The sequence below is a fragment of the Diabrotica undecimpunctata genome, chromosome 3 (genome assembly GCF_040954645.1).
Source record: "Diabrotica undecimpunctata isolate CICGRU chromosome 3, icDiaUnde3, whole genome shotgun sequence".
Classification (NCBI taxonomy): domain Eukaryota; kingdom Metazoa; phylum Arthropoda; class Insecta; order Coleoptera; family Chrysomelidae; genus Diabrotica; species Diabrotica undecimpunctata.
Genome location: NC_092805.1, coordinates 133,677,700 through 133,702,569, shown reverse-complemented (window position 1 = coordinate 133,702,569; position 24,870 = coordinate 133,677,700). Strand labels below are relative to the sequence as shown.

At 33.0% G+C, this 24,870-nt stretch overlaps 1 protein-coding gene across 2 annotated transcripts in view; it reads right to left on the bottom strand.

Annotated features, from left to right (window-relative positions):
* The window catches only part of dati (zinc finger protein datilografo), a 340,370-nt gene that overhangs the window by 22,572 nt on the left and 292,928 nt on the right, over positions 1 to 24,870 (bottom strand). The window contains exons 6-10 of one of the 2 annotated variants that reach the window (XM_072526946.1): positions 16,647 to 16,797; positions 8,609 to 8,776; positions 6,491 to 6,655; positions 1,199 to 1,342; positions 626 to 813 (exon numbers count right to left, since the gene is read on the bottom strand). In XM_072526946.1, the coding sequence (XP_072383047.1) occupies positions 626 to 813; positions 1,199 to 1,342; positions 6,491 to 6,655; positions 8,609 to 8,776; positions 16,647 to 16,797 (816 nt within the window). Of the gene's footprint in view, positions 1 to 625; positions 814 to 1,198; positions 1,355 to 6,490; positions 6,656 to 8,608; positions 8,777 to 16,646; positions 16,798 to 24,870 lie in introns of both variants that reach the window. The other variant, XM_072526947.1, reaches the window with a different exon arrangement.

The following is a 24,870-nucleotide window of genomic DNA, read 5'->3' as shown; positions in this document are numbered from 1 at the left end:
CTTTGAAGAGCTATAATCATAATAGTACGTTCTACATTGTCCATCTTGCTTACTAGTATCGTTCATATACGTTACGATCCACAAATACACCATACTGATGCCGTACATACACGGCAGCACATCACCCACCCTAGCGCCATACTTTCTGAATACCGTTTTTTCGAAGTTTTACAACAAAAAATTTCACTACTTCGATAAAATGAATATAAACAAATTGCCGACAAACGAGAAACGATTCAAACACTTCAATATAAAGAATGTGAACTACTGAGTGGCCGTCTCGTTCGCGAAATGCAAAATTTTCCCGGCGCCATATATGAGCAACGGGCAACCGATACTTGGCCGCGCAACCTTTGTAGCGAAAGAGTTAATTTACGCAGATGAAAAATAACGAAAGGAAATTAGAACAAATCCTGTAGCAATAGAGAAAGACTCTTAAAGAAAATTATTTAAAAAGAGAATGATAAGGATCCCATGGCCTTTCCAATTGTACGTAAAATTAATTATTTGTATTTAAAATGTTATTTACTTATCACATTAAGTATTAGCAGAAGGTAATACTTAATGTAATAATAAAAAAATAAAGCGACTGTAACTGTAGTTAGAAAGTTTTGCTAACAATTACCTGTGTTACACCAAGTCTCATCGCTAAATTGGCAAGATTTGCGGCAGTTATATTGGCAGCAGCAGATGAATCCGAACCTAAACCAGGTGGTACTCCACCTTGGTTAACCATATTCGCTAAAACGGCCATTCGGTTCGCCGTGTGTAATTGATCTTCTACATTATATTGTTGATGGAGTCCATTGTTGCCTGTGAAGCAATAATATAATTAGTTTTGAAGGCTTGTGAATTGGGATAATTTAATATAAATATATTCTTTATACTTTTATATTTTGTATATCATATACTATTCACAGAGATTTAAGGAGTGATTATGAAAAGAAACTTCGGTAAAAATATAATATAATCAATACATAATGTGAATATTATCATCTAACGAAAGAGTTAGGTGTAATGAGCTTCACAAACTAAATACGATGACTACTACGATACTTAAAATAACCTCATCAATGAAAAATTACAGAAGGCAAAAGAAAACTCAAAAAATAATAACTTTAAAGTGTTAAAGTGTTAAGATGAAGCTTTAGGTTCTCTGCGAAACTTCAGTATTTTAAACGTAAAATTCTCAACTCACTTCGTAAGATATCACCTAATTTAGTATTGCAGTTATTGTTGTTGTTGTTGAGTCCACCTTCCGAGCCTGCTGAAGATAATCTTCCGTTACCAGAGGAACTATCGCTATGAGCGCTGGGAGACGCACACATTGGACTGCCACTCGCTGAAAAATCAACTAAAATTAATAAGTCTATGATTCTTTACCTATTTAAGAGTTTATATACATATGTTTAAAATACTAGAAATTTGACAAATATTCTTATGACATTTACATTAATATTCGTTTAGGTCGCTAAAGGATCTCACATAGTTAGGAACATTATTTATTTAGCGTATGGCATAACACATGGTAAGTTTACATAATATATAAAAATGAGTCAGTACATAAGACATTGCAGTGAATGGGTTACAAACAAATATGTAAGTATATACATAAAAACGAATACATTAAAAGATCTAATTTATCTGTTCATTCAAGGCTGGAATGTGTGGTATGGTAAAAGTCCTTTAAATCCTTCAATTGTTTGATTTGGAGTTTCGCAGTCGCAATCTGGGTTGTCACTTTTCTCCATTTATAGAGGTTATCGGCACACATACCATGTCCTGTTCTGATGCGGATAAAGGTCTTCCAGGTGCCGTGGTTGGTTGAAGCCATCAGGTCTTACAACTGGGTCAATTATATTTCGTACATCGGGTGGGGCAATGACAGTCCTGAGCATCTTCGATTCGGAGTTAATGTTGAAGTTATATGCTGTCAGTGGTACTAATAACATTTCTTCCGGGCTTCCTAGATCGAAGCCGATCTATTGCCAGCTCTGAGATATCCTCAAGGATTGTAAGTTGTTTGTTACTAATTATTTTTCTATATTCTTTTATCAGGACGTCTTGTCTTCTTAGTTTAGGTATGGGTATAGCCAATAAGATGGAGTAGTTCTGATGCATCCACTAATCATTCTTGTTCCTATGTTAAGATGTCCACTTCCTTTGTATGTGCGCTGTTTATCCATATCGGTTCAAAATACTCGACCACAAAATATACTAGACTTATTGCAGATATTCGCAATGTATTTGCTGATGCTCCTTAGCTAGTGTTATAGGCTCAGAATAAGGTTATTTCGGGTAATTATTTTTTTATAAAAATTATGATTGGAAGAGATAATCGAACCCATGAACCAGAGAAGAATCGGTCTTGGGTGGGCAGCATATGTAAAACTGAGAGAAACTTTTGAAAGTGAGCTGCTCACATGCTTGAAGAGAAAAGTATTTGATCACTGCGTTCTCCCAGTGTTGACATACGGAGCAAAAACACTTACTCTAACAAAAGCCTCGGCTACCAAACTAAGAGTCACACAGAAGAATGGAGCGATCCCTGTTAGGAGTAACTCTGCGAGACAAAATAAAAAACGAAGAGGTCAGGAGAAGAACCAAGGTGACTGACGTCATCGAAAGGATAGACAGATTAAAATGGAGATGGGTAGGACATATAGCTAGAATGACGGATAAGCAATAGACAAATAGGGTATTGGAATGGTGACCAATGGAAGACAAGAAAAGCGTCGGTCGACCACCTACACGATGGGCTGACGATTTAAGAAGAAAAAAATGAAAACTGGAGGAGAATGGCGCAGGATAGACGGGGTTGTAAACACGAGGAAGAGGCTTATGTTCAGCAGTGAACTTTTAAGGCTGGATGATGATGATGATTTTTTGAGCTGATCTTTCAAGGTGTTTTTTTTTTAGTAATACAGTTCTGTCCTAAGATATTTTGGATACTGTTATTCAATTGGACCTCTAATTCGTACTTTTCCTTATTGTTGTTAAGATGGCCGCAGCTGACTTCAGTTTTATTCAGGTTTGATAATAACCATCACTTGGTAAAGTATTAGTACAATTTGTTGAGGTCATTTACCACCGTGTTTTGGGTAGGTTCAAACTATTTGTGTTATACAGGTGAAGTTAGATCGTCAGAATACCAAAACTTTCTAACCTTGTTTTTAGACATTTAAGTTTAAGTTTAAGTTTTAACCATGTTTTAAGGTAAACCCTTATTGATTTTTCCTTGTTAACTTAAATTATTACTGTGGATCACTTGGAAGTGCTGTCAGCAAGCATATTGTTTGTCAGTCGCAGCGTTGTATATTAAGAGATCTGTTTCGCCAGCTTATATAGGAGAACTTCTTTTCACAGTGTATCGTAGGCAGTTGTCAGGTTCACGAAAACTACAGCTGTTTTTTGTTGTTTTTGGACGCCCGCTTCAATATGTGTAGTCAGGCTAAGTACTAAATCTGTACAGCTTCCATTAGGTCTCAACCCTTATTCGAGTGGAAAATTTTCCAGAATTCGTGTGCCTATTTTGTTGAGGAAAAGTCGTTCTAAAAGTTTATAAGAACTGCTAAGAAGTACTATAGAGCGGTAGTTTTCGACTTTCTCTCGTGGTTTATTTGGTTTTCGTAGAGCAATTATTTAACTCACTTTAAAAGCTTTTGGCAATACTCTAGATGTTATGATGTGCTAATAAAATGTTGTCAGCCATTTCTTTTTCTTTTTTTTTCCGCAGTAGAGTAGTCAAACTCATGTGCCTTGTCATTTTCACATCTTTAATAACTGCAATAAATTCTTCAGTTAGTAGTAAACTCGCGAGAGAATTCTGTGCTGCGTGGTACTGTCTGGCGTATACTATTACGTTCTTTTTCAAGTTGTTTTGTATGCTGCTTATCATGCTGTAGGACTATGGAAAAAGTTACTATCCTACTGGCTACCTGATGCGGTAATATCGAGTAGGTGTCTTCGGAAGCTAAATACATGCTTATATTGAGAGTCTGAAATACCATCTAATAAGAAAGATATTGATGATCTTTTGTTTAGTAGAAATTAGAACTACAAATTGGAAAAAATAACCAAATACATGAGGTACAGCGTGGAGTAGGTTTGGGTTAGGCAGCTTTTGGAAGATTACGGAATAGATTTAAGCTTAATTAATATTTAAATGGGAATAAGCCACAATTAAAGGTTAAAATACATTTATTGACGTTTCAATTTTCACTTCGGAAATCGTTCTCAAAATACAAACATTAGTAAATTAAACAAATTTTGTTTTTGTTACTTAGTGAAAAATTCTTCTAATAATTTAATTTTATCTGACTCATCTATATTGACAATTTAGACATACATTATACATTTTAAAGTAGACGACTTTAAAATGATATTGCCAATATTGTTGAGTTGCGTTCCTGGGACGACTTTACTTATAAGATAGTTCATTCGATTACATGAAATCAACTTTAACGTGAGAATATCCGTCAGAAAAAATCATAACATGTAATTCGTCTTTAAAAAGACAAATACATGCCATGATGACAGTAAAATTCTCCCGTTAGTGATTCCATAGTAAATTATGAGGGAAAAATCAGGAAAAAACCTCATAATACTATCCCGACATGGTAAGTGTTTGATCTTGCATTTAGTTTACCTTCAATAAATACCAAATTCCGATTTTATATGTTTGTTATTAAAAAAATATAAATGATGTATTCTCTATATGTTACTGACTTACCAATACTGGTATTTTCCTTTTAATAACTTCCTCTTTCAATATGGGTAACCAGATCCTACTACATTCTGCCGAGGAATTCGCGACACAATTGGTCTCATTTAGCATAATTAGAGCCGCTTCTTTGATTTTTCTCTTTTTACCATCAGTTTCTTTTAGGACTATATTTGAATCATTTGTAAATATATTTGTAAATTTGTTTAATTTACTAATGTTTGTATTTTGAGAACGATTTCCGAAGTGGAAATTGAAACGTCAATAAATGTATTTTAACCTTTAATTGTGGCTTATTCCCATTTAAATATTAATTAATTAAAAATGCCACAAGAAAATAGCTTCAGAACAATATTAAGATTTAAGCTTAACATACCTACATGTTTAAAGAGAAAATATTATGAATAATGCGTGTTACCGGTAATGACATCCAAGTGGTAATGACATACGGAGACAAAAAAGACCTTGGAAAATGTAAGACCAGCCCAGAAAGTCATAGAAATAGACATGCTTGGAGTCAGTAAAAGAGACAGAATACCAATAACATCATCGGTCAAAAAACAAAGGTCAAAAACATACTGAAACATGTAACCACAATGAAATTGAGATGGGCACGTGATGTGCGAGAACATCGAAAGGCATATACGACTCCGATAGGGCATATCTGAGTTGGGCATCTGACGTCAATTATTTTTGATGGATGTATACCTCTGTTGGTTATAACATAATCTATCATAGAACTTTGTCCACGGGTGTTGGTCTTTGGGGTTAAAAAATGTGTTGTTTATTCTAAGTTCATTTTTGTTTTTACCATTCTCATTATCCTCCTCCTCCTAAGTTCCTTCTGTGTTGAGGTTGGCGATCAATATGACAAATTTCTCTCTGTTCTGGGCTTGATGAATTAATTAATTTCCTTTTGTGTGGGTCCAATCTCTGATGTTTCGTAGCGTAATTCTCATTATGCTTTTGCTTAATTCCGAGTATTATTTGATCACCTATTCGAGCGTTAAAATCCCCCAATATTGTCATCTTCCCTCTGACTTGATCTAAGATTTGTTGTAATTTGTCATAAAACTTTTCCCTTATTGTTTAAGGCTTTAGAAAGCTGTAGAAACATGGACACTAAAAGCGCAAATAGTTAAGAAGATTGAAGCCTTTGAACTTTGGATATACCGGAGAATGTTGAGAATTCCATGGACTTCCAGGGTCACCAATGAAAAAGTGCTGGGAAGGATGGGTCGAGACAAAAAATTGTTGAGAACAATAAAAGTACGCAAGGCTGCATACCTTGGACACATACTGAGAAACAATAAATATAGTCTTCTGCAGGTCATCATGCAGGGTAGAGTCGATGGCAAAAAGGGAATAGGTAGAAAGAAAAAGTCATGGCTGCGACATATTCGAGACTGGACAAACATGACTGTAGACGAATTATTCCACGTTTCAAAAGACAGAGAAGCTTTTAAAAATGTGGTCGCCAACCTCCGTTAATGGGGACGGCATAGGAAGAAAAAGAAGTTTAAGGCTTATTATTTTTTGGACCGTATACTTCGATGATATTCAGGTCTTCTTTCTTCATTCCTTATCTTTGCTATTACAATCCTTTCTGATATGTATTGACACTCTTTGATTTTATTGTGGTACCTTTGGTGTATTACTAAGGCTACACTTTCTTTTGCCCACCTTCAGTATAGTAGATTTGTATTTTGTAAATTTCTAGTATTTTTATAAGATATAAAGACATAAAATTTTTTTTATTTAACTTACCTGGACCCATTCCTAAGCCGAGTAAACCGCTTCCAGAGGCAGATGTTACAGCGGCTAGGATGCTTTCTCTTTCTCTCCTTTCCGCGGCCGCTCTCGAGAGCACATATTGAGCAGCGAATTGATGTTTGGGATCCATCCTCATATGCTCCATATGCGTAAGAAGTCCTATCAAAGTAAGTTAGTTACAACATTGAAACTAAAAATACAGACACAAAAACTAAGCACATGAAAAACAAAAAACGACATCTTATGAGGTTGAAAGCAAATGTTAAGCATGGGGCTAATATTCTCATCAGTTTCAGTCCACATATGCAAAAAAAAACAAAATAAAAAGACTAAAACCAATGAATATGCCGTAGATACATCCTTTTTACTTAATAGTCATATTTTTGCTTCTGTTCTGTTACTCATGTTTGTCAAAGAAAATAAAAAAAATATCGGTTTTTCAATGTCACGAGTTACATATGTGGACTTACTGGTGAGAATATTATTTAAATAGAGGAATAGAACCTGCCACAACATATTATAATGCTCCGATTATCGTTAAGCAATTATTAATGATCTTAATATTTATCAAACAGCTTAATTTCCGCTTCTTAGTTCAATAACTGAATTGTAGGCCGATATTTTTGTTAAAAAGACTCACAAACTATCGATAGGTATTATTGTTTCACATTTCTTCATACTTTTCGACCCTCTATACTAAAGATAACATTATTTAGACTTGACATGGCACTGGTTTTGTCCAATTATTTATGCTCAACTCTACGTCATATAAAACTTTTCAAACAAACCACCTGTGTTTCTTGCTCAAAATAAACGTTTCTTATAATTCTTCTCCAATATAATAATATGGACGTACTATTAAATTATAAATTACCTGCTGTATTTTAACTTCTGTTAAGTGTTAGTAAGTTAAATTTATTCATCCCTCATCTATATTATAAATTAAGGAAAGACAATTCTTGTCTTTTGCAACGTCTGAAAAGCGTTCTTGTTATGCTTTTTGCATGTGACGTTGTTGTCTAAGATCAAATCAGTTTTGATCTTACTATCTTTAAATATAACTCTGAGTTTTAATTTCACTTTTTCCTTGCAGTAAGTCTTTAGCCGTACATCTTTAGAGTTTAAATATTATTTTATTTTCTTTTGGTTATTTTGGCAGCGCATTTTCACCTTCTTAACATTATAGCTATATCATGTTTGCAGTATTCGCATATGACGATAAACTTTGAACGAACTTAACTTCTTTGATAACTTTTGGGGACTTTAAGTCTGTGTTTTATATAAAATAACGAAAATATTATACATATTTTGTATTTTTAATTTCATTTCTGTATATTTTCGAAAGGTTATAATAAGGGTTATTAATATAACCGAAGAAATTATTGTTGCGATGAAAAAAAAATTATAATTTAATGTTTTCTATGAAATTAATGATTATTGAAGACAATTTATTTATCTTATTAATTACCTTTACAAATTTATTACAAACCACTAAAAAGATTATTATCAAATGCTCTTTCATAAAACTTATTACCTAAAGTGTGGCAGTTGTATAGAAGGCAAGATCTATTTTCAACTTTATATTATAATTTATAAGGAATTAAATATTCCAAAATATAAAATTTATTAAATTATTGTTTTAAGGCTTTTATTGTTTATATATTTTTATTTTTACCTTTCAGGATTCAAAATAAATTAACAGAACGTTTTTGTCCTTTCCTATCATGATTGTTATTTGTTTGAGTAATAAGTAATGTTTTTACCAATATGCCTTTGAGAGACACCATATTATCTTTCCAGAATATGGCTTCGGTTGTCTATGTGTAGATTGGACAGACAGGTAAGCTGTTTAAAAAAGTGGTAACTTGACATAAATGATACTACTAAACAAGTTAAAATAAGTGTCTTAAATATATAATTTTTCTCATAATTAACTGGTGACACTTCAGATAATAAATTTAGTGAAAGATTTTGAGAAAAATAATATTTAGCGTTTTCTTCCCATTTGATTGATCAATTATTTTATTATTTATCGATTTATTTTAAAAGTTGTGTCTGCTCTATTCCTCTAAATGAAAACACATTTAATTGTACTTTTTATATAGTTTGTACCTGATTCATGAGTAAATACGGCTTGACATACAGAACATGGCCACATTCTCAAGGAACTCGACAATTGTGACGTTTCGGGGTGACAAGCTAAATGCTTTCTCAAAGAGCCTTCGTTGACATAGTGCTTCCCACAAACGGGACATGGATGATTGGCAGTTCTCCTTTTCGCTAAATAAGGATCGATGACGTCAACAGAAAGAGAGAAAAAAGATATAAAGCGAAGCACCCCGGGAATCTTTGTAAAAGCATTATATATAATATAGTACTATTGTATCGACATCATATTAATTTATGTATTGTTTTCTAAACAAAAATATAAATTTTAGAAGCATTAACTTATTTTGCATAATTTTGAAAAGAATAAAAATAATTTTTTAACAATTAACATTACTTATGTAACGTATATAAGTTATATTATATAAATTGTATTCATTTTTAGTGAGATATATTATATAAGTCAATTCTCCTTTTTCTGGTACACTCCAATACTAAAGGTTTACGATCACAGATTGTTGAACGTTCATATGTTGTGGAGCCATGATATTGTTTTTCTGCATTGCATATTGTTTTTCTCCTTTTCGGCCTTCTATCTTCCATTTCAATAATATTCGTAGCAAGTTATATTTGTCATTTGTCAATATATGGCCTAGGTACGAAGTCTTTCTTTTCTTAATCGTTATTATAAGTTCTAACTCTCTGCTTACAGTATTTAATACTGTTTGATTCGGTATGTGTTTATGATATTCTAAGCATTTTGCGATGAAACCAGATTACAAAGGCTTCTAGCCCTCTCATGGCATTTAATTTTAATATCCAGGTTTCAACTCCATACAGAAGGACTGAGCAAAGGTAACATTTAATGACTATAATTCGGATATCTAATCTTATTATTATACCTGGATCCCACTTATAATTTAGTACTACTCCTAGGAATCTAAATTAGTGAATTTGTTATAACTGGGTGTTATTTAGATCAATGCGACAGTTTTCATGGGTTTTCCTAATTACCATTACTTTAGTTTTTTTAAATTTATTTTCAGTTCCATTGCTCTACATGCATGATTAGCACTTCTTCTTCTTCTTTTTTAGCGCTACAACTCTAAGTGAGTCTTGGCCGCATTTACTATTTTCCTCTATTCTTGACTGTCTTGTGCTGTATCTCCTATTGTTGTACCTCAGCCTTATTACTTAGATCACTAGTTACTGCATCTTTCCATCTTTTTCTTCGTCGATCGACTGACTTTTTGCCATCATGCCTTTCCCAGAAGGTTGTATTTAGTAGTATTTTATCATTCGATATCTGCCCATCTTATACGATTTGCCTGGATGTAACGTACTATGTTTTCTTCTCCATAGAGTGCTTGGAGTTTCTGGTGACGTCTTTGTCTTCACTTTCCTGTTATATCGTCTCTACAAGTCCCAAAGATCATCCGCAGGATCTTCCAGTGTAAGACTAATAAGTCTGTTATTTCACTTTGGTCCAGTGTCCACGTCTCACTGCCATACATTATTATGAGGCGAATTACAGTTTTATATATCCTTGTTTTAGCTGTCTTTGAGAGCAATTTTGATTTAAGTAGCGCCACTAGGAAATAAAACGCTCTAAAAATTAACTCTGTCTTGTATATTTTGTAAGACTATCACAACGGTATCTTTCAGCGGTAATTTCGGCGTCGTCTAGTGCTTGTTTGAATATGCATCCAGAGTAAAAGTAGGATACGACACAGCTTTGTCGGGCATCTCTTTGTATGTGGATGCTTTCAGTAATATTTTAGTGAATTATTGACTAATATTTAATATAAATATATCCGCACATTTTAAAGAAAAAAAGCTATTAATAATAACTTTTTAAGTCAGGTGACAAAGTAGAAGTACAGGATGTTATCAGGTGGGCTTAGAACATACCATTCACTATAAAAGAACTAAATAAAGAACTAAATTCACTCAAAAATGGAAAAACTGTAGGAGTAGATGATATATGCGTGGTGCAGATTAAACACCGTGGCACCGTGCTATGCTTGTTCAATAACTGCCGCACGACATTATAAATACCAAAACTGCGGAGAAAAGCATAAGGCATATATATATACTACAACTTGGGAAAGACTCAGAAACGCCAAAGAGTTACCACCATATATCACTTCTCTGTCACGTATATAAGCGGTAGGCCTAAGCTTTCGTCGACCTAACTACCGCATACGACACCGTCAACCACAGTAATCTACTGCAGAAAGTCTACGCCATTCTTAAGGACTACCAACTCATCAAGATAGTGGAATCACTGCTTCAAAACACACAATTCTACGTGAGTCTTGAGGAAAAAAAAAACAAACGGCTTGGCTCAGAATAGCTAACATTAGCACCTATATTTTTTGACCTATACACCAATGATTACCCAAGGCCAACTTTAACTAGAAACTTCTTACAAGCAGACGACTTAAGCGTCACAGCCCAAGGTTCAAGCTTTGAAGGGGTTAAAAAAAATTGGAAACTGCCCTGAATTGAATGTCCAATTAAACAAAATCCAACCAATCAGGTCTGCGCTTTCCGCTTTCAGTCCCGTTTGGTTAAAAGGAAACTCAACATCACCTGGAGTAACACCTTGCTTGAGCAAAGCCAATATACCTTAGAGTCACACTAGACCGCTCAAAATATAGAGTGAATAAAACCTGAAGGAAGGTAAATGTACGCAACAAATTTTTTAGAAAATTTAGCAATAGTAAATGGGTCACCAAACCCACAGTACTAAGATTAACAGCGCAAACTCTATTCTTTTCAACAGCGGAATACGTATGCTCGGTATGAAAGAGATCTGCGCACACCAAGAAAGTAACTGCCAGTCTGAACGAAACTTGTAGACTCATTACCCGCTGTATGAGACCAACTCTTCTGGATAAACTGTATAATGCGTCAGGCCTCTTGCATCTTGACTAACGTTGAACGGCCCACGAATTCACCGAAAGATCCAAACAAACCTTTGATATATGCCACTCCCTTTTTGGTCACAAACCGTATTCTGACAGACTAAAATCAAGAAAGCATTTCCTTAATACTCTGCTTGATGAACCACTACCCTGTTATCTACTAAAAGGAAACTCCACAAAGCGGGATTTCAAGCGACTGGTCGACGTGGCTCATGCTGAACCGCTTAAGAACTAGCGTAGCACGGACCAATTCAAACCTTATTAAATGGGGTCTTCTGAGCAGGAATGACGACAAATGTGACTGCGGAACAATACAGAACATGGAACATCTACTGCCCGCAAAGATGCACACTCGATGACTTTTGGACAGGCAACCAACTAGCATTGGACACAGCCCAATACTGTGCTTAGAAACTATAGTTTTCTGAACACAAAAAAGTAAAGTAAGTCAGGTGGGCCAGATCACGCTAGCGATATTTAAGAGATTATGTTAATAGGATGCCAGGAAAGAAATAATCAATATGCGCTAAGATGTAGAAATTACGTGAAAGAAAACCACCAAAAATGGAAATAGTCTTGGAGAACAGCATCTCATACAGAGCCTAAAAAAAGGCTTAACATTACAGATTGAACATCACCTGGTCATATTTAAAGAAAAATTATGTCTTAGGTAAATATTCAAGTTTGGTGTCATCAATTGATATTACTGGGATTTTAGAAGAAGCTGATTACAAATCGTGAATTAAAAAAGACGCTCAAAAAATATCACCAAATAACGTGACTAGTCTTTTCTTAAGGTGGATAGGAGAAAAAAGTATATTGATCTTCAGGAGAAACCAATAATTTCATTCTACTTGCAAAATTACTTTTGGATGAAGTTCATGTAGGTATCTTGCGAGGTATGGAATATATTTATGAGTACACAGGAGGTTGTTGGAAAATGACAGCGCAACTGATGATTAATATATTTCTAATATATATATACAACATCATTTAACATCTTTTAGTCCATTCTTCTCCTTACATTCAGCGACTCCTATGGAAGCTGCTGATCAACACGGCTATTTGCACTTTCGAGACTGCTGCACATAATATTTTGACCGATGTCGTTCCGAACAGTGCACGAGGGTTTGGCAGCCAAAAATTCTTCTATGTCCCAAGCTTCTTCGACCAATTTTCAGTCCCTATATGGGATTAATTTTCACCTTGTGCCAAACAACGGTTATCTGCATGTTGCCTGCTTTGTAATTTTTTATATTAAGTAAAAATACCAACCTTGTATGTTTCTTGGACCGCATTGAACATATTTCGGATAATCAACAGTGCTAACACTGAAATGACTAGTTTAATTTAAGAAAAGGAATGTGTACTACAATGCAACATTAGTAGAACTATCAGAAGACGGATCATTGAAGTGTATTGGTACGATAACGCTAAATAAAAACATATTCCAATTATTTGTTGTCTTATTATTCAGTGTTTAACCGAAAAGTCATGGTGGTAAACGATAAATAAGAACCTGATGATCAAAACGAAACCTCTATTTTGCAATAGAGACCCGAGTCTGACTACTCAATGGGTGCCATTAAATGCTACGTACTGCCTACACTGTTGTACAGAGTTGAGGATATAAGTTAAAGGCAAGGACTATTTTAAGATATCATGGATCGAGAGAGTATCAAGTGATGGAGTATAAAAAGGATGAATAAATATTAACAGTTAAGCGAAGAAGAGCAGCTTATTGTGGCCATATCTTTAGAAACAATAAGTATGGTTTTCTGCAGTTGATCGTTGAGGGAAATATTGAATAAAGACGAGGTCGAAAGAAGTTCTCTTAACTGCGATATTTACGTCAATAGTTCAACATCACAGAGGACAGCACAACTATACAATTATACAAGATAGGCAAGACTTCTAGTTGATATAATCGACAATCTCCGATGAGGAGACCTATGAAAAAGAAAGAACTCTTTTATGATTCGTACCTGACTCAGTTCATTTTAATTTGCGGTGTATCTATTTTTTTTAAATATCATTTTGTGCACAACGAACCACATTTTCTATATAATCTCTCTATTCTTTTGAAAGTGCCCAAAAACGTAAAAATTTCTCTTTAATCTTTAAACATTTTTAAGTATTGTACTAAATTTATCTGCTTTAGAAATTTATATTTAATTTATTTTAAGTAAGGTTCAATATATGTCGATACGTAGTTTTCACGAGACCACCATGAAAACATTTTGAACCCAACCAACTTTTACAATCATATAAAAGTTGCTTGAGTTTTTTACAGATGATACACTAAACAATGTTAATACAGCAAAATAAATAAACAGCATACAAAAGGACAGGGACCCGCGAAGCTCCAGTTAAATTACCAAAAAAATTGGTGTTAATTTGAAATAGACTCTATTTCATAACTTTCATTTCTTTTATATACTTTCAACATTTTCTTGTGAGGGGAGATGATGTTTTAAAGAAACATTAGTAATGAGTAAACTAAACTGATAGAATGAGGTTATAGCATTAGTAATTATGTTTACATAGTATTATTTTTTATTTTATTCTCGTTTATGTTTATTATTTTAAAAAGATGGCGAGTTTTAAGAAGATTCCATAGTCGTTAACTACCTATGGAATGATTTCAATAAAAAAATTAAAATTGAAATAATTGAATACTATATAATTATGAACTAAAGTAGAAAAAACACTATTTATTATTTATAATTAATATATAATTAAATGAAAATAATATATTTATTAAAAGATCATCAGTTAAGTAATTCTAGTTCACAATATCATAAAATGAAAGGAATCGGTCTAATCGATCTACTATAATCATTCAGAATTTATTAGAAAAATAGCAAAGGAAACAGTATATAATACATTTTAAGTGACAGTCTGACTTCTTAGCAATCATTTCTGTTGGTAATTAAACACAAAAGTTGTAAATTTCTTGATTACGGATAAAGTATAAAAATCGCCAAGTTATTGCTCAATTTTTCAGGGATAAATTGGTTCTTTTTAAGCACTGTATTACCTTCTTATTTATTTCGTGCGATTAAAGCGTTATTTTGATATTGCGAATTTCGTTTGAGGGTGGAGGATTAGAATAAAAAGCTCGAAAGAGTTTGAAAAATATGAATTCAAAGTTAATTCGATGGTATAAATAATAAATCAATGTCTAGATCCACTTAAAAATTGTAAAAGGCTTTTTTGTAGGAATCGATTAGAGTTAAAAGGATTTTTGTTCCCCTCTGTTCTATTTATTTTTTAATTGTATTCAGATTAAGGTCTGGCTTCTTTTCATTTTTGATACGCCTTTCATCATACCGAATTTACAGATTTCCAAGTTTTTAAAACAAGACAACTAACAAAGTGTTTTAACAAGTATCTTTGGAAGGAAACTTTGCCTTGTTCTTTGATGTTGAAAGTATTCGAATGATATTTATCAGTTTTCATTATTCCAGCAGCCCGAGCAAATTAAAAGTTAGAAAAGCAAATAAATGAATACCAAAGCGGACCAACTGCAACTTTTTCGTTACAATAAATTAACAGAAACTTACAAATACTATATTTTCAAAATCTCATTAGTACAAGGGTCTTATTATTCTCAAAATACATATTCCTCTAAATGTAAAACTTCCACTTACATATTTTGTTAATAAACACTTCTGGTTCTTTTAATTTCTGTAATAACTTTGTCACTTTTTACCATACTATCTCTCATCTTCTAATACTCCAACATAAAATATTATCAATAATCCAAAGATCCATATCTTAAATGATATTAGACGTCTTTGTTGTTCCACAGCTCCATCAACTAAAGAAAATAATCATGTTCCATCAGTACAAAGTCAATCTTCTATTTTGTATACTATATCTCTCTTAGAGGAAATCGTGGACCAGGAGGGCGAAGAATTTCCTGGCTGAAAAATCTAAGTACGTGGTTTAACACAACAACCACAAATCTTTTCAGAGCCGCAGTTTGCAAAATACAGATTGCCATGATGGTGGCCAACATCCGAAACAGATAGGCACTACAAGAAGAAGATCTCTCGTAGAGATTTTGATTGCATATTCAATGGTATTTTGAAATATATATATAATCGTATTTTTGTAATTTTAATCTTGCCACTTCTCGTATCATTAGTGTTATCAATTCTTTTCGTTGCAGAGTCCTTCTTGTTGTCCTCTATTTCCATTTTTTTTGGTCTTTACCATTTATTTTGTCCCATTTTAACTGTTTAATAGTATTATTTATTCGTTCATTCGTTGTAGGGAATATTTTAAGTGTTTTTCAGCTCTATTTATCCATTATCGTGAGCATTTGAAAGCAGTTAGTGTGAGATATTATTAATAATAAACCACACTTCTGAATCATACTTCAATACTGGCTGAATCATAGCCTGACAAATATTTTTTTATGTTAGGTTTGTTAGGGTTAATTTTGTCTTATTTTTTAATGAAAACAATATGTGGCCATTAGATTAAGCTCAAAGGCCAACTCTTTCCTACACACGCACAAATACGGACATACACACAATTTTTATTGTATTTTTTACAGCAAATTATATAAACCTCTTAAATTTTCTAAGGATTTGTTGTTTTTGAGAAGAAGTCATAGTGCAAATCCTTCGTCTAGAGTTGTGTTGAAATGTTCTTGATGAGATGTTAGGCATTCCAGCCTATTTGAAAATTTGCCGATATTTTTTGTCAAAATTGTATAAATCTTAAATTCTTAAATCTTACCATCAATTGAAGGAGGCATTTTATATGGTCTTAGTTTATATTATTTGTTTTAAAACTTACTCTATGTCGTAAATAATAATATTCGTTCGCTTTTTTTTTCTAATTAAGCAGTTATGGCTGTTGAATTTTTACTTTAAAGTTGATTCTTAACGTAATCAATCTTCAATGTAATGCATCTTCGTGCATCTTCAATGCAAAGTAATGTAAAAGTATGCCACAAGAATTTACATCTATACTTACAAATAAGAGATGATTATTTTTCTTTTAAAAAAACTTGCAGTTGGTCAAAACAAAAATACTACAGAACAGTATATAACATGCATAAAATACTAGAGACACCTTTACCAAAATTAGGTACTTACTTGCTACCCCCGAAGCATTGGGATCCTTGTGAGTGTGTTTCATATGCTCCATCAGAGCTTCGCCTCCGAGGAACATCTTGTGGCAGAGCGGACATGACGTGGCGTTGGGTCCGCCGATCAGAGCTGCATGTTGCTGCAAACGACCAATACACTGTTGACAAAACTTCGCGTTAATTTAAAGTTTAATCAAACCAATGGAGACGGTTCTTTTTCTTGATGATATACACGTGATTACAAGAGAGACAAATGCTGAAATGATTGGTTTGATTTGAACTTTTTCTGATTTTTGTGGACTGTAGGGTAAACCAGAAAGTGTAGACCGACATCCAAGTAGCCAAGTAAGTCATAAAAACTAACAATATTGTATATAAAAATTAAAATTATATTTTATTGTTTTCTAATATGTATTCTTCATGGATTTTCATGATTTCAAAAAATTCGTCTACCTTCTTTGTTTCTGTATCTTCAAGTAATAAGAAACTACAGAACTTACTCGTCTCCTTAAAGAGAATTTAGATTTTTTTATGTATGCATTTAATTTTGTTGGTTATATAATAATAAAATGGTTTTATTTTCAGCGGGATCCTACAGCTCTTGCTGCTTGTACTTCAATCTCCGCAATCGTCAAGAACCGAGAAATTCTACAACACTTTCTTAAAAAATCCATTTCTAACGTTTTAATTCTTTGTGTTATCTGCCAACATTCTGCGACATTTGTTATAATGGCTTCTACTACGCTCCGATATAAATCCAGTTTTCTTGATATCCTTATGTTTTTGGACTCATCCTTGAATAATTCTGTTACTTATATCGAGTCCGCAGATAAGTTCCCAGATATTTATACACCTTATAACCGTTTATAATCCCATTTTCAAGAAAAATAGCTTCTGGCTATCCGCAACAAGTTGCTAGGTTTTTTCTGTTTATCTTCAACCTCTGTTTGGTATACTCTTTGATTAGCTGCCTTGTCATGAATGCTATGTAATCTTTATCAGTGGGTATTACTACTTTCTTTTTGATGTGACTATCCATGACAAATGTTGACAATTATCATGGCAATCTTCATCTTATCTAAAGCAGCTCAAAAGCTGCACAGCTTTTCCGCGCTGCACAAGCTTCTTCCTGGATCTCGCTTTCCAAATATTTTTCCTTGCAGGATGGCTTATAGAAGGGAATATCTGGATATATTTCGCATAATGCGTCCAAAGTATTGTTACTTTCGAGATTTGATGATGGTCAGTACATGGTTCTTTGTGGACTTGGCCAGTCCACGGGACCTTAAGTATTTTCCAAAATAGCTGCTTCAATGCTTCTGCACATAATATGTTCGTTTAAGGTCCACGAGTCAACACCATAACAAAGGCAATTCTTACATTTATACAAATGGAGAGCTTTTGGCTCTTGTAGAAGATCCCCATCCGGTTGAAGGTGGATCTATTTTTGTTAAGTTATAAATATTAATTACAGTCTCTTTATTTTTTGATAATTACATTATAATGAATTTTCCTTATTTTCATTCTTATGCATATCCTTATATATAGCATCAAGTCTCACCTACTTTATTTTTCATTTTATTCTTATTTACTTCAGTATTTATAATTAGAAAACAACAAAATATAATTGCATGATAATATTGTATGTACCTCTACTATTAAATATATAATATATAGTTTATTTCGTTAAGATAACAACTTAGATTGTAGTATTTCGCAAAGCATAGTTTTAGATAAATTCAATTTATATTATAATTATTGTTATAAAAACTTCTTGTTGCAAATTTGAATGCGAATGACTGTGTTTTTACACTACGTTCTTATTAAAATAGACTGATAGTTGTTTGTGTCCTTTATAAGAAAACAAAAAACTTTGTCTGGAGGTATACTTTTTTCACAAATAAACTTCTATATTGAAATTACCTTTTACTTTTCTTGGCTAGTCTACTGTATTGAAATCAAACATTTGTCAACTGATGATTGAATGGGGGAGTAACGGGAGATTCTAGATCAAAATAGTGTACAGTGTCTATTTTTTGAACGATACAGAGGATATTGGTGTTGTGTAAAATGTTTAATGACAAGGGGGAAGGGAAAATGTACCTATTAACAACTTTGCTCTTTTTCAAATTTTTGAAAGCACCAATTTTTTCACAGGATTATTTTTGATTAAGCATTTTTATTATGTTATTCACAAAATATCCAATCTTTTAAAATTTTAATTGTCAAAATTATTTTAACGTTGCAATTTTCATCTCATTAAATATAATGTAATGTTAAGTAAAAGTACGGCTTATTTTCATCAAATATAAAAGACAGTATAAAAATCTCACAACAAAATAATTTTAGAATCATATGATTTACACCGAAAAAAATTATATAAGAGTATATATTATTGTAAAATCAGGTTCTTCGTTTTGTCCAATATTCTTAAATTTATAATTTTTTATTCTATATAGAATTCTAGTATCTTATGTATTTGATAACATTTTAAATAAAAGCTATTTTAAATAGTTGCAAAGCAAACGAGTATCTTGTTAGCTTTAGTGTATAGTGATTTTTAGGTAAACATGTAATCAACTAAGTATTCACTATATGTAAATTCGGAAGAGCGACAGCGACACCTAGTGTCATAGATCCGCGAAAATATTAGCATTTTTAATATATTACTCCTATGTTAACAGCAAAAAATGACCTAAACTTATTTATTTACTATAATAATTATTGTAATTTATATCAATACCTAACTTTGAAACATTTTTAATGGATTTTTAATTGTATAAATGGGCAAATATATTTTTTACGTTCAGTCTACAACGTTTGAACATTAAAGATAGAGGTTATTAAAAGGTAATAATTTCGGGAGAGCGACACCTAGTATCATAGACCAGCGAACTTCTTAGTAAACTGCAAATAAAATGACCTAAAATGACTTGTTTATTTAATACATTAATTATTGCAATTTATATTAGAAATTCACTTTTCTCTTTTTTTGCTTAAAATTTGCTTAAATTGCCTATATCTTGTTATATTTCTATAATTTATAATACATTTGTGAAATCCCATTTTTTCAGTGACATTACTTATGAAATTTGCTAATAAAAATGTAAGGTTTCGCCGCTTCACGCGCACGATGGTTTTTGGTATCCCCTCCAAGTAATTGCACAACATAATAGTCAACTAAGATTATGTAACTATATGCTTTTTGCACCTTAATGCTATCATCCGCTCGAAAACTTAGTGTAAGACTGACAGTATAGCCTACGAGATGTTGTATTATTTTATTACGATATGAAATTATAGATTTTCATAAGAATACTTATGAATATGACAAAATGTGAATATCTCTCAGTGGGAACAGATGAAATATGTGACCTAGTCTTGGAAGACGACAAAATCAAAGGCGTGCAATCCTGCAAATATTTGGGGGTCATTTTCAACAAGAAGGAAAATAGCGCAGATGAAATCAGGGAAAGAATAAACAAGGGCAGAGCAGCGACCCGTGCCTTAAACTCTCTTCTCTGGCAAAAAACAATTCGACGAGAAACCAAAAAACACATTTACGGTAGTATAGTTCAAAGTATTACACTTTACGGTTCGGAAGTATGGGACGTCACCAAAGCTAATAAAAACAAACTTATGACGACAGAAATGGATTATTTGAGACGAAGCTGCGGTAGATCGAAACTGGAGAGAGTTAGAAACGAACAAATAAGAAACGAAATGAAAATGGAGAGAAATATCAATGATGACATAGAAAGAAAACAATTAATCTGGTTCGGACATGTTAAAAGAATGCCAGAGTACAGATGGCCTAGGAGAGTACTGGAATGGATCCCTCCTGAAAGAAGAAAGAGAGGACGACCATGGAGAAGTTGGCGCAACGATATTGATGAAGCAATGGCGGCAAGAGACTTAGAAGAGGCAACTGCATATGACAGAAAAAGATGGAAATTGGGGGCGGAGAAGCGGCCACAGCCGTAATAAATCCGTTATTATATATATATATATATATATATATATATATATATATATATATATATATATATATATACATAAGAATACTTCACAACAGAATTAGGCGCAAATGCGAAAATCTTGAAGAAACCCAATTTGGTTTTAGAAATGCTATGGGAAACTTTTGCGCTAAATATCCGATTACAAATCTGCCGTGACGAAACAAGGTCCTCGCATGATTTTGAAACATGTAGGAATACATTATAAATATATTCGTGTCATTAATAATCTGTACTGAAATCAAACCGTACAGATTTGCAGGGCCATATTTGGTCTCTATTCTTGTATGGAGCAGAAGTGTGGACCCTAAAAGTATCGAGTTAAACCAAATTAAAATATTAGAAATGAGAATTCATAGACGAATGTTAAGGATATCTTGGGCGACAGCGAAGAAAAACTAATAAGGAAGTACTAAGGAGGGTCACCAAAGGTAGAGAATTACTAAAGACTGTTAAAAATGTCTTACCTGAGGCATATATTAAGGCGAAATCGATGAAGAATACTACAACTAACTGTTAAAAGTAAAATAGAAGAACATAGAGGTGTAAGAAGAAAATAGGAGCACAATAATTATTCCATGTGGTAGAACATCGAGATGGTGATCTCGAATCAACAAACTAAACTAATATAGGTAACCAAAAGATAGAGGAAAGTTTTAGTGATTATAAAAAATAAAAACTGCTGTAGTTGGAAGACATTCCGAAAGATAAAAATATGAATCACTATATATCAATATAAACAAGTGACATTCCTATTTAAACAATGATGCAATACACCAATAATATCCTAATCAAATCAGCAGTGTATCTGTGGTAGACTTCATTATATGAGTAGCTTAGACAAATAATAATCAGATTAAATCTATGTATATTACCAACAGCATTAAAAATCTACCTGTTCAAGTACATTTTCAAACAGATGCGACCCCGCCTTTGGCTTCTCGGGCATTATAAATAAATAAAAAAATGCAAGAAATACATAACTAACTACTTTCGAAGCGAATGAAAAAAATCGCAGTTCGTTCACTCGATATTTATTATAACCTTCCTAACCTATCTCAATTCTTTTCATGCTCAGAGTCGTACTTGGGCCGGGTTAAATGAATAAAAATGAATTATTTATATTACGGATTTTACAATTTACGTTGCTGGACGCAAAATGTTTGAATACGATAAGATTTCTAGATGTAGTTTGTTGATAGAATAAACAATGGCCGGACCACTGGCGTACGCTTCTTTGGTCTGCGAATTGCATCGGTTTTTATGGTAATGTTTCCTGATTTATATTATTTCGAGCAAAATGCACTTACGTAACTGAAGTATCATTACCGTATGTGCATATGCTGAGGTATAAATAGAAACACACGATTCAGTTCGTTTTAAAGAATGGATAAGTTTTATCATATAATTTAGACTCAAATACCAAGTCTATTGGGAAATATATTTAGTTTCTATTTTCTGTAATAAAAAAAATTGTTGCGCGATACCTTAATTTCAATTTCAACAATCAAAACTTTTTTCTATTCCTACTTCTTTATTTATTTATTTTTTCTTCTTCTCTTAGAGTGCTATATTAATTTTAGAATTTGCTGCTCTAAACAAATCAATCGATCTGCATTGATACCAATCACGTAGATTCTTCAACCAAGAATTCTGCCTTCGGCCAACAGATCTTCTTCCTTAAATCTTTCGCTGTATTATAAGTCTCAAAATGTCATATTTTGGTTCCCTCATCACATGGCATCCCCAGGCATTCCAGTTTTCTGGTTTGTATCGTGGTGATCAGTTCTGTTTCTTTACCAACCCTCTACAGTACTTCTTTAATTATTCTTTTGGACATCTGCAATTGATATATTTCCTTTGCATAAAACCATTTTTAAGTCCTCTTCAATATCCTAGTCCCCACTGCATTAGTTATGCCTTGGCAGATGTTTTTGCACGCTATTTTTTCTTACACTACTGTTTTTTACAATATTCTTTTCCAATGATTTTTGACTGAAGGCACTTGGAGACATTTCTTGATTGACGAGCATGTAACATACCATGGGATGTTTATTAAAGACCTTAATACTTTATTCTAGAAATGTTGGAGAATTATAAGGTTGCTAAAGTAGTGGTGTTAGTGGTACCCCAACTGCACCACTTTTTTTGTTCCTTTTTAAATTTTATGTTGAATAAGGTATTTTTTTACTTAAATTATGGTTATTTCAAGAAATAATAAAATTTGTGTCTAAAATTATTACTGAAATAAACAATGTGACATTTCTATTCAAACGTGAGATCGATGTTTATCAATAGGAAAAAAATCAAGAGACCAATATAAAAGAAGATTAAAAAAACAAGCCCTAGTAATTTTTGGTATAATTATTTTGAAATCTGTATGTCCAACTTGTTTCTGATTAAATACCAACTGTATTGTACATAATATAATAATATAATCGCATTGGTAATTTTTTCCTGCTACCAAACTTATGATACCATTTTCGTCCTGCCGACAGAGCAGGAGTAGAGATAACTCAGCGAATATTAGACGAACAATTTTGTACCGAAAAAGAACATTAGAACTGCAAATGATCTTATATTTTCTCTTTTTAATATTTAATTATCATCCCTCTCGCTCCCTCACTCGTACAGGAGCAAGCAACGTTAATTTGGAGGGAAAAATCCTTGGCAAAAAATCAAGCAAATGAAGTCAAAATGTGATAAAGAATACACAGTAATTACAAAGCTACACTATAAAAAGTTCTCTTGAAAATGTAAGGGGTTAAATATTTGCTCTTTCTATAAATATGATTTATTCTTAATTTAGAAGTTTAAAATTATATGTGTATTAGATACGATACTGATTAATATTCTAGTTTATTCTAAGTTTATTGATTAATTTAAAATTATTTATTAGTCAAGTTATAAAAATCGCTTAAAATTAAACAATGAATCACATATTGCGGTTAAATCCAGTTTGGTTCTTCTTCTTCTTCAAGTGCCCTGTCTGTTGCGAACGTTGGCTATTAACATGGCAATTCTGATCTTGTTTGCGGCGCTTCTGAATAGTTCGACCGATGTGAACCCGAACCACTTCCTCAGATTTTGGAGCCACGAGTGTCTTCTCCTGCCTGTCCCTCGTTTACTGTCTATTTTCCCCTGGACAATCAATTGCAGTAGACGGTACTTATCGTATCTCAATATGTGGCCCAGATATTTAAGCTTTCTTTGTTTAATTGTTATCACGATTTCTTTCTCCTTTCCGATTCTTTGGATTACCTCTATGTTGGTGACATGTTCGGTCCAGGATATACGAAGAATGCGTCGGTACACCCACATTTCGAATGCTTCTAGTTTTCTCGTGAGCGTCTCCGTTAGCGTCCAGGCCTCCACACCATACAGTAAAATCGGAAAAATGTAGCATTTAACTAGACGTAATTTTAGGGGAAGAGACAAATCCCTGCTTATGAGGAGCTTTTTCATATTGCTAAATGCTGCTCTAGCTCGTTCTATTCTCACCTTAATTTCTGTGGCCTGTTCCCATTTTGCATTTACGTTGGTGCCAAGGTACACATAAGATTCTACATGGTCAATTAGTATGTTACTTATCCGTAACTGTCGAGCAGGCTGTTGCTTCCTGCTTATCAGCATCCACTTTGTCTTCTTGAAGTTGAGGCTCAGGCCGTATTCCTCACTCTTTCCATTACCTGCTGTAATTCGTCTATGGTACTGGCAAGGATCACCGTGTCGTTGGCCCAGTTTGGTTACATTATGTTATAATAAATTGAATTTAACTGTTGGGTATTAGGTTGTGTTGTGTGTTAATATTAAGCTCTGTTTGGCAATGTAAGATGCCCAGTAAGAAACAGGGAAAGTTAAAAATGATTTTATGTAATAAAAAAAAAATAGCTGGGTAGAACATACCAGACTAACAATTTAGTCCAGTCGTCAGAGAAGTAACCTCTAAAAATCACATAAACCAGCTGAATTTAGCTGAGAATATCAATTTTGGGCCCCCAAAAACATGCAAAATTTGTATAGTTTTGAAAAATGTATTTGTGCAATTGAAAAAAACGAGTTTTAAGCGATTTAGGTCGTTTGTAATATGAAAGTTAAAATTCAGCGTTTTTAGGCATATTTCACATGCTTCATATTTGTATATAAAACTCAAAATCAAAATTTTATGTTATAGGATTTAAATATTAAGCTTTATAAATGTAAATTTTTAGTGAC